The sequence below is a fragment of the Pomacea canaliculata genome, linkage group LG13, assembly GCF_003073045.1.
Source record: "Pomacea canaliculata isolate SZHN2017 linkage group LG13, ASM307304v1, whole genome shotgun sequence".
NCBI classification, from domain to species: Eukaryota; Metazoa; Mollusca; class Gastropoda; order Architaenioglossa; family Ampullariidae; genus Pomacea; species Pomacea canaliculata.
Window position 1 is genome coordinate 6,511,047 of NC_037602.1, and position 14,373 is coordinate 6,525,419.

At 41.1% G+C, this 14,373-nt stretch overlaps 1 protein-coding gene across 3 annotated transcripts in view; it reads left to right on the forward strand.

Annotated features, from left to right (window-relative positions):
• LOC112554581 (zwei Ig domain protein zig-8-like) overlaps window positions 1–14,373 on the forward strand; it is a 60,986-nt gene that overhangs the window by 5,313 nt on the left and 41,300 nt on the right. For all 3 annotated transcript variants that reach the window (XM_025222423.1, XM_025222422.1, XM_025222421.1), the window contains exon 2: window positions 12,814–13,879. In XM_025222423.1, the coding sequence (XP_025078208.1) occupies window positions 13,666–13,879 (214 nt within the window). In that variant the 5' untranslated portion in view covers window positions 12,814–13,665. The remainder of the gene's footprint in view (window positions 1–12,813; window positions 13,880–14,373) is intronic.

Sequence of the window (14,373 nt, forward strand, 5' to 3'; positions counted from 1 at the left end):
ACACACACACAAGTTTGTAATTCCATCGACCTGGTGGCAACGCCTGCAAAAGAAACATTTGTCCTGGCGAGCAGTAGTATGGACACGAAACTATTTCTTTGTACAATGCTAACAGTATAAACCATGGCATGCAACGATGTCAGACATGAAGATATCACTTTAATGCCAGTCCTCACAGATGCACCACTCCTAATGAACGCACAAGACAAACAGTTACCTCCCTTTGAACCTCCTCAAAGAGAGGCTTAAAGAATAGGTAATCAAACCCGGGCAGGGAGAGGACGCAGGCTGTCTGAGATTATCCCCTCTGATCCTCTCTCACCCTCGTGGGATTTGTTTCCAGAGTTCTTACTCTCGCATGTCTGCAGCTGCCCTGCCGGAAGTTTGTTAATTTTTCAATATTTACCTTGTGGCAAGGTGTCGGAACATAAAATATGCAACCTGTAAAATTAGGAACGGAGGTGGCGGAGGCGTTTGGGGTTTCAAGGTTGAATTAATTAAATTCTCCAATGTAAGTGTATAGTTTTTATGTGTTATCAAGCGAAAATTATTGTGATAGTAAAACAAGTATACAGTGTGGTAACAAAGATAAAATAATTTACATGCGACCAGCTTATTGACCGATTGTCTCCTAAATCAGTACTACCAACACCACCACTGATATTATCATCATCCTCTGATTTTATTCTTCCCTTTTTCAATCATCAAATTATTGTTCTATCGCTTGTTAATCTTTATTTCATCCTCCTCAGCTTCATCATAAATCAAACATTTCTCTCCCTTTATATCTTTCTTTTTTTCTTTCATCATCACTATTGCTATCTCTGTGATGATAACTATTATCCAGTTCTTCTCCTTCTACTTTGTATCTTTCTTTCTTCTATTCATCTTTCCCTTACATTTCTTTTAACAGCTTTTCTACCGTGCATTCATCGCTTCAAAACACAGACACTACAGGCTTTGAAATTGCCGCACTTGTTTCCTTGGAAACATTCTATGAGCCACGATTGCCTTCAGCAAAAGCATTTCTTTACTTGGTACCGAAATGGCGAGCCAACATCTGCTCGCAGCCCAAATATTCAGAGCCCATCCATGCAAACAGGCAAGCCCATTCATTACCTTGTACCGCCGAGTGTGTTTTGCTAAGATTAATGAGTAAGTTCGCTCCCCTACCCCAGTATTTTGACAAAGCGGGAGCATCCTAACAGTCCGATGTATCAACCACTAATGGCGAGTCTCTACTTCCTTTTTATTCTGCTCGGTTCTTCTAATCAGATGCATTGCATCTGCATGTGGCACATTGCCTTGGGGGGAAGTTTCTCTTCTCTCATCTTGGGTGTGTGGACCAGCCACAAGAAGGACAGTAATTCACTCTGTTGCAGAACTCTCGTCAGCTGCCCAGTGTACCCTGCAGGCCAAATCATAGCAACATGGGTTTTCTATCGCTTTGAGATCGTTTGTTCTTTGTAATCTGTTTTGGTGAACCTTATTAATTAAATGTTCTCTGTGTGTTCCTATCACCCTCTAAAGCTTTTATCTTCTCATGCTTTCAACCTGTCGTTAACTGTTCGTCACCTTTTGCGTCCCCCTTTCTCTCTGTCCATTTGTGTAGGTGGCTAATGTCCTCTCTCTCTCTGCTTCTAAATTTAGGGATGGATAATAAATCTAAAGATGTTTTCCTGCGTTTGGAAGTATTATCTCTATTAAAAGAACCACACTTAACGACATACACCACAAAGCTTGATTCAAATTCTTCCCCAAATCCTCTCAGGGAAAAGAAAGTGTTCGAATCTTCAGGTACCGGCATTGCACGCGCCAGCTGCACTCGGCGCACTCTGCGAGGACGCGGAGCTTGCGCTGAAGGGCACGGAAAGGGATGAGGACGGGTAGCTCAACAGATAAGCTTCATTTGGCTGCTGGCATGGCCTTGCTAGTTTCTGCTTTTCTCTTCCTCTCTGCTACATTTCTTGCAGTCTAGTAGATGACAATGGCTGCCATTACTGCCAAGAAATTGATTTCAGTATGATTGTCTTTATTTCGTAAATGCTTTACTGAACTTCGAGTTGTAGCTAAGTTCGTAGTTTCGATCTGAACAATCAAAAAAAAAGCTTTCATAGTCAAGGGAACGCAGCCACTCCTCAGTTCTTTGTCTATGCAATTCGTTCACGATTGAAAGAGATTTATTGTCTGGTTGACCGTCGGTTTGTTTGTGGTCTTTGGTGGACAACACTGAGCTACAACCGCACGGAGAATTAATATCATTAAATAGTAAGATTCGATGCAATACTGTATCAACAGTCTTTTGAATGTAAAATGAGCATGAAACTAGAAGGAAAAGGTAGTAAAAGAAAAAAAACCAATAAATTTGCATATTGCCGTGAAATATTTAAGAGTGAAAGTTGTGATGGAATGTGACACACGTGTGAAGACTATGCATGTGAAATGATATGTGCTAATATCGCGTGCATATCGTACTTTCTACCAGCTAGACTTGGTTTTCTGAAGACTTGGCATTTTCTTACTTCTTAGTTTTTGCTTTGTTTTCCTTGGTTGGGGATGATGGGTTTTCAGCAAGCAATCTTCCTCTCTGCAGTCTCTCAGCTCTGTTTGCGTGTGAGAGCGACTCACCGCGAGAATGTGTCGGAAAACGAGCTTTAATGCGAGTGTGTGCTTATATGCTCAAAAAAAAAAAAAAAAAAAAATACCATGATGACACTGGGTAAACATGGCCTTCGACCTATACATCTGTGTGTGTAGAAAACATTACCTTCTTGAAGGTTGAAACATAGTTCAGGTATTATATGTGCTGTTGTTATCAACTTTATTCTCGTAATTTACAGTATTTCTTCCATTTTCTTCCTTTTTTGCAGTTATTTTTTCGTTAATTCCTTTCCATTCAGATTTATCTCTTTTCCTCTTTAATTTCATCGCAATATTTGTTGGGTTTTTTTTTTTCCTTGTTAAACCTTGCCCTGTATTAAAAGCATAAACCTGCAAACGGAGGTAAACCTGTAAGTTCTGCCAGCGGTGATACACATGGCTAGTATTGCTTTGCCGCCCTAAATTGGGATAAGTAAATGTTTATAACGGATTGCGAACTATACAATTCTTTTTGTATATCTTTTGAAATCTTTTACTACAAGGTAGTCATGACAACACATGAAGACAACTCTTTTATGTAGCTAGTGTGTGTTCCCGTCAGCGTTGCTAAACTTTTTTCTAAGATGGTCCAGCCTGAAGAAGTTAAGATGTCGAGTTTTAGAAATAGATTGACTTCATGGACAATGTATATGTGTGGGTATGTGTATACTTATCTGTGCGTGTGTGTGTACGTGAGTGCGTGCATGCGTGTGTGTTGGTGTTAGAGAGAAATAGACGTATTTAGCAGCTTAGTTTTTTTTTTCTCGGATGTGTAAATAAATCTTTTAGAAGCAGGCTGTAATCATCGTCATACAAAGCAGTGTATCTCGTGCCGGCGACTATTGATTGTACACCCAACGATGTGTTCATTGTTGATTACACTGGAGGTTGGGAGAGTTAGATGCAGTAATGTAGATGAATACACTGATAGACAGTTGGATGGATGGACCACTCAGACATGCAGGTTAGTAGGCAGACAGACCGGCACACAAAAGCGGGAAGAGATGTGTAGATAGCCACACACTGGACACACACACTGAGTTCTGGAACAATCTGATTTATATAAAAGACTAAAAGACTCTTCGCCGACATTTGAATGTAAACGAAATGCAGCGACCTGCAGGAATTCTGGATGAATCTGAGAGCATCGTATGGCGGCAATGTTTCTATGGACCTGCTGCCTTGACAGTTCATTAGTGGCCCGCGGGACCCACAGGCAAACGTTGGACCTGCTCGTCACGCAAAGAGAGGTTTTGTTTGGCAGACTACCCGAGAATGGAACCCTCTGTTTTATCATGCTTCCATCATCAAAAGCACGCACGACGCCCTCCGATCCGTTAGTGACGTCACAGTCCAGTCTGGGGGGTTGGGAGCCGCGTGATGTGCCTCGGAGGCAGACGTTGACGACTGACGTTGGAGGAAGGGGAGATATGGCGAGAGAAAAACAAAAACAAAAAAAGAAATAATTGACAGAGGCAGGAAAGAGAAGATATACGAGGGGGAGATTAAGAGGGTTCAGAGGGGAAAAAGTGGGATAGAGACAATCATGAAAGAAACTGGAGCCAGAGAAACGCTTGCAGTAACCCTCTTCAAAAATTGTTACTAGAAGACATTGGCCAGATACATGATAGACAGAAAAATAGTTTCTGGAAAGGTCGCTCGTAGTAAATTGTATGTCGCAAGTTGAGCAATGATCCACACAAGATCAGTATATCATTTTTATTTCTCCCTGTATCATACACTTCCCCACTCCACACACTCTCACACATCCACACACTCTCAACACAAGATGAGAGTGTGTCGTGGAGCAAGAGAAAAAGAGCGAAAGAAATAGAATATTATGAGAACAGATTTTGCGAAAGGTTGCTGGATTTAATGAGATTTGTTTTACTCCTTAATCGTCTTTTATTTTAAGTTTCGAAATTTTATGACTGCTTTAAGGTTAAGTTAAGAAAAAAATATTACTTGAACTTTTCATCTTGTAAAGATGATTTGTCACGAGGAAGTATAAAACCAATTCGTTTTCCAAGGTTGTAATTGATCTTCAAATTTATTGCTAAGCTTTTTCATTCCAAATTACCTTTTTGTTCCATAAACTGTACACTTTCTTTCGTTGTGAAAGTGATCCTTTTATGAATAGAAAACAGAAATATTCCATATGATAAAGTCGTTCCTTCAGAAGGGTAACTTGGTGGAACAGGTATGTGCTTCAAATTTAATTACTTTTTTTGTTTATGATGGCATCGGAATTAGACGTTTCTTATTAAGGAATGTATCTACAACTGTAAGAAAGCAATCCAGAAGTCCAACTGTCCATTTGTTATAAGTCATTTCAGTTAGGTTATGCATGTGTCTGTCTCCAATTGTGTCTTGTTCTCAATGTAGAACTTCTACAGCGAGCTGGTAGATAGAGGACTCGACTTTGGAATAGAAAATTGTTGGTTCGAGGCCAATAAGCTTCCCTTACCTGCCCTGCCCACGCACAAGACATCTTTGAAGAAGTAGGTTTCTCTTCTGTCAATAAAGATGGAAGAATAAGACTGGTAAAAGTATCAAAAGCGGTTTTGTTAGAACCACATTTGACATTGAGCTCTTCTAGTTACCGAGTCATTGTCACTATCATACACAACACAATAAACAATAGTTTTGTTTATTCGTTTTTACTCTCCTGTTTACATAGGGCACAACAACACCTTGCCAGCGGATCCGGCTTTGGGTAGCCCCCTCAGTTGGGCCCATGTTGTCCCGACATCCTTTGCCTCGCTCTCTATTGTTCTTTTCCAAGTCCCAACTCTCCTCTGCTCCTTTCGTTTATTTATACTTCAAACAAAGTTGCAGTTGAAAATCAGATCCTCGTTTTGGAACATTCGTGTTGCATAATAGTGACACATTTTCCCAGAACAAAGCAGTCCAGCCTCCGGTGAGACTGGGAGAAAAACTGAAAAGGGAGACAAGAGTGTGCCAACAGGAAACGGGGCAGAACAAGTTCCAGAGTAAATTTGGCGGGAAGAGCGCCATCCCCAAATACGTGGGAATGGGCCGGCGTGCCTGTTGAAAGAGGTGTACCCAGGATAATGGGATCGAGGCAAAAGAGGAGACCTGCAATTTTTGTCAATCAACTATAAGGCGTCTCGTGCCGGCGGACCGCTAGAGACCTCTAGCGGGCTTGAGGTGAATTAATAATGAAACGAGAAGAGTCGGACAAGCGTGAAACAAGGTCAGCGGGCTGCAGCAACTGGATGCTCCTCACATTGTCCTTGTGCTCCGTGGACACTGCTGGCCGCCATGTTGGAACTACCATGACACGTGACACGTCAACAACATGATGAATAAGAACAGATAAAGCTTTCAAATTAATGTTTATGAATGTTTGGCACACAAGTCGAAATTAACGAAAGTGATGTTTTTGATTGTTTCGTGTTTTCTCTTGTCCTCCGCCTATCTGTCTCTCCTTGTTAAAGTAATGCATCGAAACTGTGTTGAATAATGCAAGAGATGGATGAATGCACACAATGGAGAAATAGTTCAAAAGTTCATAGCAAACGTTACAGATGCTAGTCTGGTTTTGGGACGTTAGTGTGTCTTTTAATTATGCAGTTGAAAGCTTACAGTTATCTGCTCTTTGTAAACCCCGTGAGGAGATTTGAACACAGGAACTAAAGGCCATCGATGTACAAAGTAGAACGGACATAAGGACATAAGGGTTTGCGACTACAAACATGTTGTCTGATGCAGGTATAATAAAATATTGTAGATGCCGTTGTTGAAACTTGTGAATAAAGCTGACAGATTGACAGACAAATGAAAAGGTGATGCAACAGTTTGCAAGTGTCGTCAGGAGGCTGAACAGAAAGATGACAAGACAGTCCAACAGTTTACATGAGTCCGAGGAGCAAAACTGAGGCCAGAGGTGGACAAGAGAGGATCTTGAGGGATGGTGGAGGGAGAGCAGTTTACATGTGTCCGAGTAGAAAAGCTGAGACAAGAGGAGGATCTTGAGGGATGGCGGAGGGAGAGCAGAGGTGAGTGGGTGGAGGAAGAGGCAGTCCAAGGGTTGACGCGCTAATCTTCCTTGTGAGGTCATCATGGTGTCTGGCGTGTGTCATATCCCTGGAGACTGACAGGAAACGTGGGCTCCAGACTTGCGAAAACGCTGCCCTCCCTCGTCCCTAGTCTCGACGAATTAACGTAATCACGTAGTCATGTACGTGGAAAAGCCTCGGCATTACGGGGGGAAAGCCTAAGATGTCCCACACGGGACGATCACGAGGGAGAGGGGTTAGCGAGGGCTGATCCACAAAGAGTCTTCAAGAGCAGAAAATGTAAATGTTTTATTTTCTACTAGCTAGTCTCCCTGTGGTTTTCTAAAATAATAGCTGTGTCCTGCGCAATTTCGTTTGAGAGAAAGTTAGGAAGAAAGAGAAAGAGAAGAGAGAACTAGGATCATGCTATCAGAGGTTTGAGACAGAATGAGAGAACGGAAGGAGAAACAAATTTGTAGACAAGCAATAAAAGATAAAAATAGAAGACACAAACATGGATCATGGTACAAACAATAACAATGGAGAGCGTAAACAGATAAAACTATAGGAATTTTTGTTTATTTATTTATTTTTAACGTGGTCACGTGAACGAATGAGATCTCGCGGGAAATCGCGTGGATTAAGGAATGTATCGTTTTATGTCTCTTGTTCATGCTGTCGATCGCGTGTTCGCATTCTGTTTGTAGACCAGCACTGAGGCTACTCATGGGGTGAGCTGTCTTGTTTATCACGAAACACGCTCGCGGCCTAATTATTTCTACCACCCACTGCTGTTCTTTACTTTCTTTCTTTGCCACGACTATCGACATCGTGCTATTAACGCTGATGTAGCAGAAGGTCAGGGGTCGGAGTACCAGGCAGTATAATTAGGTCAACACTTGCATCACTCGATAAACTGTCGACATGGGCGAGAATCGACCTAAACATAGTGCGACATGTATTGAATACCTCCTACTTCCTTCCACTTTCAGTTCGACGACTGATTGCTATAAACAAAAAAAAAAAACTGATAAAAATGATATTTTTAGCTGACCTCAATGTTTCTGTATATTTATTTTATTTGATAGTTTCTTTAATTAATTTGTCTGTCTTTTATACTTTCTCTTCTACTCTTTTCTTCCTGCCTTGTATCTGTAATTCTTTTGTTTCTTTATCTTATAGCTAGTCTTTATTCAATTGCTTCATGTGATCTAGAGGCTCTCGAACTGAGTTAGTAACGGATATTTGGCAGTTTATAACTAAAACAGTGAGTGGAGATATGTTAACCTGGGTAAAGCACATCGTCTAACACTGTCCACCCCAGAATCCCCGGGTACAGTTTAAGCGGAAGCATGTTTGGATTAACCTGGAGGTGAAGGCGGTCAATAAACTTCAGCGCCAAAAGGTCGATGCATCCGAAATCGAACAATGTCAACAAATGGTGGAGAGCTGGAGTAGAATTGAATGGCATTTCCAGCGGTGCCATCTCCTGCCATTCCTGGCACTGTTGATACAGACCACAGAGATGCATACAACAGCTCTTCTCCGTAAATGCAGGCGCATCCTCTCCTCTGTATCCCTGACTTTATTCTCTTATTGGTGGCAGTGTGTGGGTTAGTCTGTGAATAAATAAATACCAGTAAGTCTGATTATTCAGTGGCCTGGAAAATATAGTTTTCTAATTTCAGAGAGAAAATGGACACTACATTTGTACACCCACGCATTTTTTTCACTCCTTTGCACACGTGTGAACAGTTCTTTTCCAGGAATCTTAATGTCTTTGATTTTTCTCATCATAAAAATCTTGCTCTGCATGTATGCTTGTCTGACACACACCTAATCGTCCTCACGATTCAGTTTTTCCTCCATTCGCAAAAAAAAAAAAAAAAAAAAAGCTTGCCAGACAAATACAGTTTTTTTTAGTTACCCTGTTAGACATCATCCTAAGCGTCGGAGTAATTTCCAAAACGAGGCTGCCGTGTTCCGAAAAGCAACCATCCGTGCGAAAGGCCTCACTTAACAGGGTTTATTTAGTGGGAAAGTGAGATCGTCCTAGTTCTGTGTTCCCAGTCTGGTGTTGGTAAGCATCGCACGGCGAGACCTCCATCTCCGCTGATGCAGCAGGCGGCGTCCGTTGACTTATGCATTAGCTCGGTCTGCAGCGCGCGCGCGTAGGAAGACAAACCACCTTCAGGACTATTTCTTTGCCCAAACAGGGTGCAAAGTCCGGGAGGCTATGGAAGCTTGAGTTCGGGTGCGGAATCACAAGCACTTAATCGCCCGCCGGCCTCAAATCCCGTGTATCCGTGAGACTCAAACAAATGGGATATTGTATGATGGCGGACTTGCTACGCTTCATTTAACACTGGCCGAGTAGGTGGAGGGAATAGCCATGGATGCTGGACAGTTATTTCAGAACTGCAGTCAGGCGTTGATGTCGTTTACTTATTTTGTCGTGGAATCGCACGTGGGGGCAATACAAATGTATATGTATATAAAGTAAGCGAGAAAGAAGTGAGCTGAACTCCTTTTCTGAACAGACCATCAACTGACAAAGCTAGCTAGAAACAGATTTATTGTGGTTTCAAGCTGTTTTGGGGAAAATATAAACAATACAAGCTTTTGCTCTATTGTGTTATATATATATAATTTTTTTTTGCGAACCCCTGCTTGGACTTCAAGAATCTTATCATTCTTGTATATTTATTTATTAAACCTTTTGATTAGTATATAGCTGTTAATTTTACTGTAGTTCTTTAACAATTTACTCATTGAGTGAATTGAACATTCAACCCCTTGGAGAATAATTTATTAAAGTATTTTATTTAAAAAATAGAATGACAGAGGAATTATAAACAATTCCTCAATGAACCCAAGTTCTGCTTCTTTTCAATTACATCACGCACTGGTAGCTTCAAATATTTCACTTGGAAGTATATCTGTGTAGATAAAGTAAAGAGAGAGAATGAAATGAACTTTATTGAATAGAACATCAAACACCAGTCATAAAAGCTGGGAGACTGAAAATGAGCAGTTCATAAAGAGTAAATATTTAGAGTACAAATTAATATGTTTTGAGAGACAGAGAGACAGAAAGAAACACGAAGTTTACAGAATTGCAAATTTATTTTGACCAACTCCCCTCCCTTGTATCTGTAATGTCAAGACATGAGTGGTTAGACGGAGACATTGACGTAGTAAGTACACTAGAGCATAGGGCAAAGGTCAGCACTTGTATCCCAAGCATGCAGTCTCGATAATGACCCATGAAGATGTCTGCATAGTCAAGCATAAACCTCTTTCTGAGTTCTTTCGGAAACAAAGAAAAAGAACGAAGTTTGTTTCTGCGCGAGTATTTATTTATTGATTATTGATTTGACATGCCGAGCGACTCGCTAAAGAAGACGAATAACTGAGACAGACGAACGGCGGAAAAACAAGAGAAAGAAAGTCGTAGTAAAGAAAAAAATCAAAGAGGAAGTTTTTGAAGGAACAAAGAAAGAGATGACAGAGTGAAAGATGGAAGGAAAAATCTAAATGAAATGAGAGAGGAAGTGTGGATGAGAAAGTGAAAGAGTTAAGGAGGAGAGAAAGGGAAGAGGGTGAAAGCGGAAGAGAAAGAGAGGAGGAAAAGAGGTTTGTGTGTGTAGGGGGGATATCCATGCGGGGGAAAGAAGACCACGAAAGTGAATTCCCCTCCAGACTTTACAGGAAAACTTAAGATCGCCTCAGGACAACTGCACACGTATTTCTCCTAGCCCCCATGTCATTACTCCATTTTTCTTCCCTTCTCTCTCTTTATTTCTTTCTTTCCTTCTTTTACTTTATGTTCAATATCAAGCAGGTTCAATTATGAGCCACATTCGATTCCCACTTTCGGTGAAGGACGCTTGCAAGTTATTGAAAGTTCTCCCCGAGTGCAAGGGTTGCGGCTTGCAGCTTCCAATTTGTTGCTGGAACAGTGATGCACAGAAACACTAAACGTTTGCCATGGGAGTGGCAAGAGTGGTAGAATGGTTTGTAAATCATCTCGATTTTTGCGAAACTAATACCCTAACCTGAGCCGGCTGCAATCGTGTAATGGAATCTGGCAAGATCATCTTCTTTAAGAGCGCTTAACATTTCCTTCGTTACCGCTAAAACAGGAATAGTTTGTGTGGCTCTTGGCTTTTTATGTATTTCTGTTTTTATTTTCGTTAGCAAGTGTAAAGCTAAAACACACTTGGGTATCTTAGTTTGAATACCCTGGTCAAGTTGTTTTTTTCCTTTCTCCAAAGAACTTTGTAACCGTGAAGTCTGACATGCCTGGACCACAGGCGGAGCTTGTAAAGAGGAACTGAAAACTACTTTCTTTCCATCCTTCATGTGTATGCCATTCTATTCTCTCCTTCTCTCTCTCTCCCAACCCTCCACTTTTCCTTCTAAGTGCAGAACATTTCTGATTAAATAAAACTTTCGATTGGCCAACTCTAGAGAGTCATATAAACAAAGCAAAAACGTGAGATGAGATAGAAGTCGACGATGCGATCTTAGAAGAGGAAGAGTATAAGAAACATGCAAACAAAAGTGTGTACGTGATTGAATTCTGGCTATGTAAAATAGAGAAATAATCGTAAAAAGCTTCAAAGACGAAACGAACGTGACAGATTTAAACATTCCTTTAGTGAGGTTTACAAAAAAGTGTAGAAAGGGTGATTGAATTTGAGAAGAAAACAGGGCGGAAACAGTTGAAACAAAAACGTAGAAATAATTTTGAGATGGAAGTTTTACGGATGTAGGAAAAGTATGGAAGAAGAGAAAGAATAAATGTCTGAACAAGAGAAATAAAATAAGTTTTGGTAAGACTCGTGTAAAAATTCACATTTACCCGTCGAGACACACTGTCGTCATGCTCTGTTTGCTGTAGTCTTAAAATTAAATATTTCCATTTTAAATCGTGTCAGTGTTGATGATGCTCTAAGTGAGCATTGTAATGTTTGTAGGTGTGTGTATCCAGAACAAAATGGAGAAGGCATGTTGGACTGACTTTTCAGTCATCAGAAAAGTTTGCATCGAAGTATACTTTAAGCATCTTTGTACAACAAATGTGTCTCGTCAATGTGCTGTGCTCAAACTATTTCTATTCACTTATAATTCCTGATTACATGATTTAACTTTTGAAATAGAGATCATTAACATCATTTGTCATCTGGTAGCCTATCAAGTTTCTTACAAGTATTGTCCTTTTAATTGGTGAATTGCAAGACAAATTGAAAACAAATGTGCACACAAAAAACATTTTTTATAGGATTGGTATTTTTTATTTCAATAATTTTTTCTTAGATAAGATTTTTCGTACATAAGAATTTCGTTTCTTTAAGGAGTAAGAAAGTTTTGTTTCGCGTTTTGCAATTTTTATCAACTGCAAACAAATAATTTTACTTGTTAGTGCTGTAACTAGACATTGTCAACATTATAAACTTCTGTAAGGATTGCTTGTGTCTTTACTAACCTTTGTCCACGCTGTGTTTCCATGTCTGTGTCTATAGAACGGTAGAAAGAGTGAAGTTTTCACCCAGACTGACAACAAAAGACCCAATGATTTTAAAAAAATAAATCCCTCTAGTCCTTTTAGAGGCTTCCGTCCTTTTTTTTCTTTCTTCCTGCACACGAGCCACGTCCCCTGCAAAATGTCATAATTAATATTTTTATCATACTTTATCCTCTGGCAAAATTCCCAGCCCCCTCTAAAGACCTTGGTCCTGTCTTCGGATCATCCTAGGGAGCTACCATACAATTCACTTAAGGCTAATGCAATCCTGTCTGCCTTTATGATCGCTTTGCCCCTAGGACTTGATCCGGGCAATAAACCACCGCCATGCCTGTTCGGGCCCCTTTAGCCGCTAATATTTCGATAACATTTGACATCAATCTTAATTCCTGTGGTACAGACAGCCAAGTCGATGTAATCTTTCTCTTGTACAAATACCAAGAGACCACTTAAGAGACAAAATCGCTTCATTCTCTTTCCGTCTTTGTTGTTGTTGGTTTTTTTTTCTTTCTTTCTTCCCGCCCACGCGCTAGAGAGTGAGAGAGTGCGGCAACTGCCACCTTTTACTTCTATCGTCTGGCAATTGATCCATGCGTGTGTGTGTGTCTTTCATGTGTGCAGCTCAGCAGTCACGTGGTCCCTATCCTTCCCCCCAACTCAGCGATCGAACAAATTGACGGCGGGAGGGAGGCCGGCAGGCAGAAGAGCGCCGGTCATCTGATGTTCGCAACTTTCTTCTCGTCGTCAGATCTCGCTGTCCCCTCCGCACGTGCAGGAACATCACCCACAAAGCACGCGGCGTGTGTGATGCTGCTTTAATTAGGTATTCCTCTGAGGTTGGGGATGTTCATACAGAGCCACGTCACTCCCAGTCTTCCGGACTTCGTTATTGGTTTACCCCAGGATGTACAACAAATACAAGACTGCTTCGTCTGTGTGAACCTTGACCTCCCCCTCCTCCCTGCTTCTTTAACTTCCTGAAGAGGTCAGTTTTATTTTATGGAAAATTCGGAGAGAAGAGTTTTAACTCTTGTGGCATTCTCAACATTTTTATTCGTCCTATTGTCACGGTCTATCTTTCCATGTGTGAAATTCAGCCAATGATTTGCACGGTGACAATGATTCAACAAGCCAGCCCCAGTTATTGGACATTGCATCCAAACAGTGGTAGGACTTAATCATGAAAGGGGATTAACAGCATAAGTGAGAAAAAAAAGTTAATAATCCAGCTACACGTTTTTGAAGTGAGATTAAGAGAAAGCGAAAAAATTGTCGAGGAATTAAAATTTGAAATTTCATCCACCCGCCAATCTCCTGTCAGGTGGACCATGGACCGCAGGGTTCGGACAAAGCTCCAAAGACGTGTCTAGGATTTTTTAAAACAAAATTCGACTTACAAGAGAGTCGGTGGGGAAAGAAAACTACCAAAGGTGTGGTGTCTTCCTGTGTTAACACCATAAACGTGACGCTGCAATGCCAGGGGCATCATGGGAAATGCGGAAGCTGACTGTTTCACGTGAGGATAACGTACTAGCGACATCGGTGAGGAGCAGGGAGATGCTGCAGCCTTGCGTGATGGATGTCTGGCGCCCCCGGCCGCCGTCGTCCTTCGTGGTGGGGATAGCGGTGCTAGTGCTTTTGCAGACTTGGATCTCCGGCACATGCGCAGCGGTGACTTCCGCACCAGGTAAAATACCTGCCTGTCCCATTTTTTTTTAAAGTTTACTTTTTGTTTTGTTTTCTTTTTTTTTCTTGTCAGTGACGGGCGGCGAAGCCATAGCTAGGTCTGTCGTTGAGAGAAAAGGCGAACGTGTGTCTTCGAGTTACCTCTCTTTCGATGGCAGATTTAGAGCCCTTTAATCCTTCTTCCTTCTGTTTTTCTCTTTATGATGATAGATTTGTTGAAAGCGTGAGACGACGGGAGCGTGTAGGGGAAAAAGTAGATAGTAACCTAGAAATAGTCGACATCAGGCTACCTGGAACTGGCTCCACTCAAAAGTTTCCAGGTGATAATAGAGGTTTAGGAGGTACTAGCTTTTACCTGACTACAATTGTCTGAAAAATTGAAGCCAGGAACCTTAAAGGGGTAGGGATGTATATAAATCTTTCCTCGACGTCTGCGATTATTGTCGACCTCAGTAAAAGTTTCGTTTTCTTTTCCAGCATTTCTTTTTTTCTTTT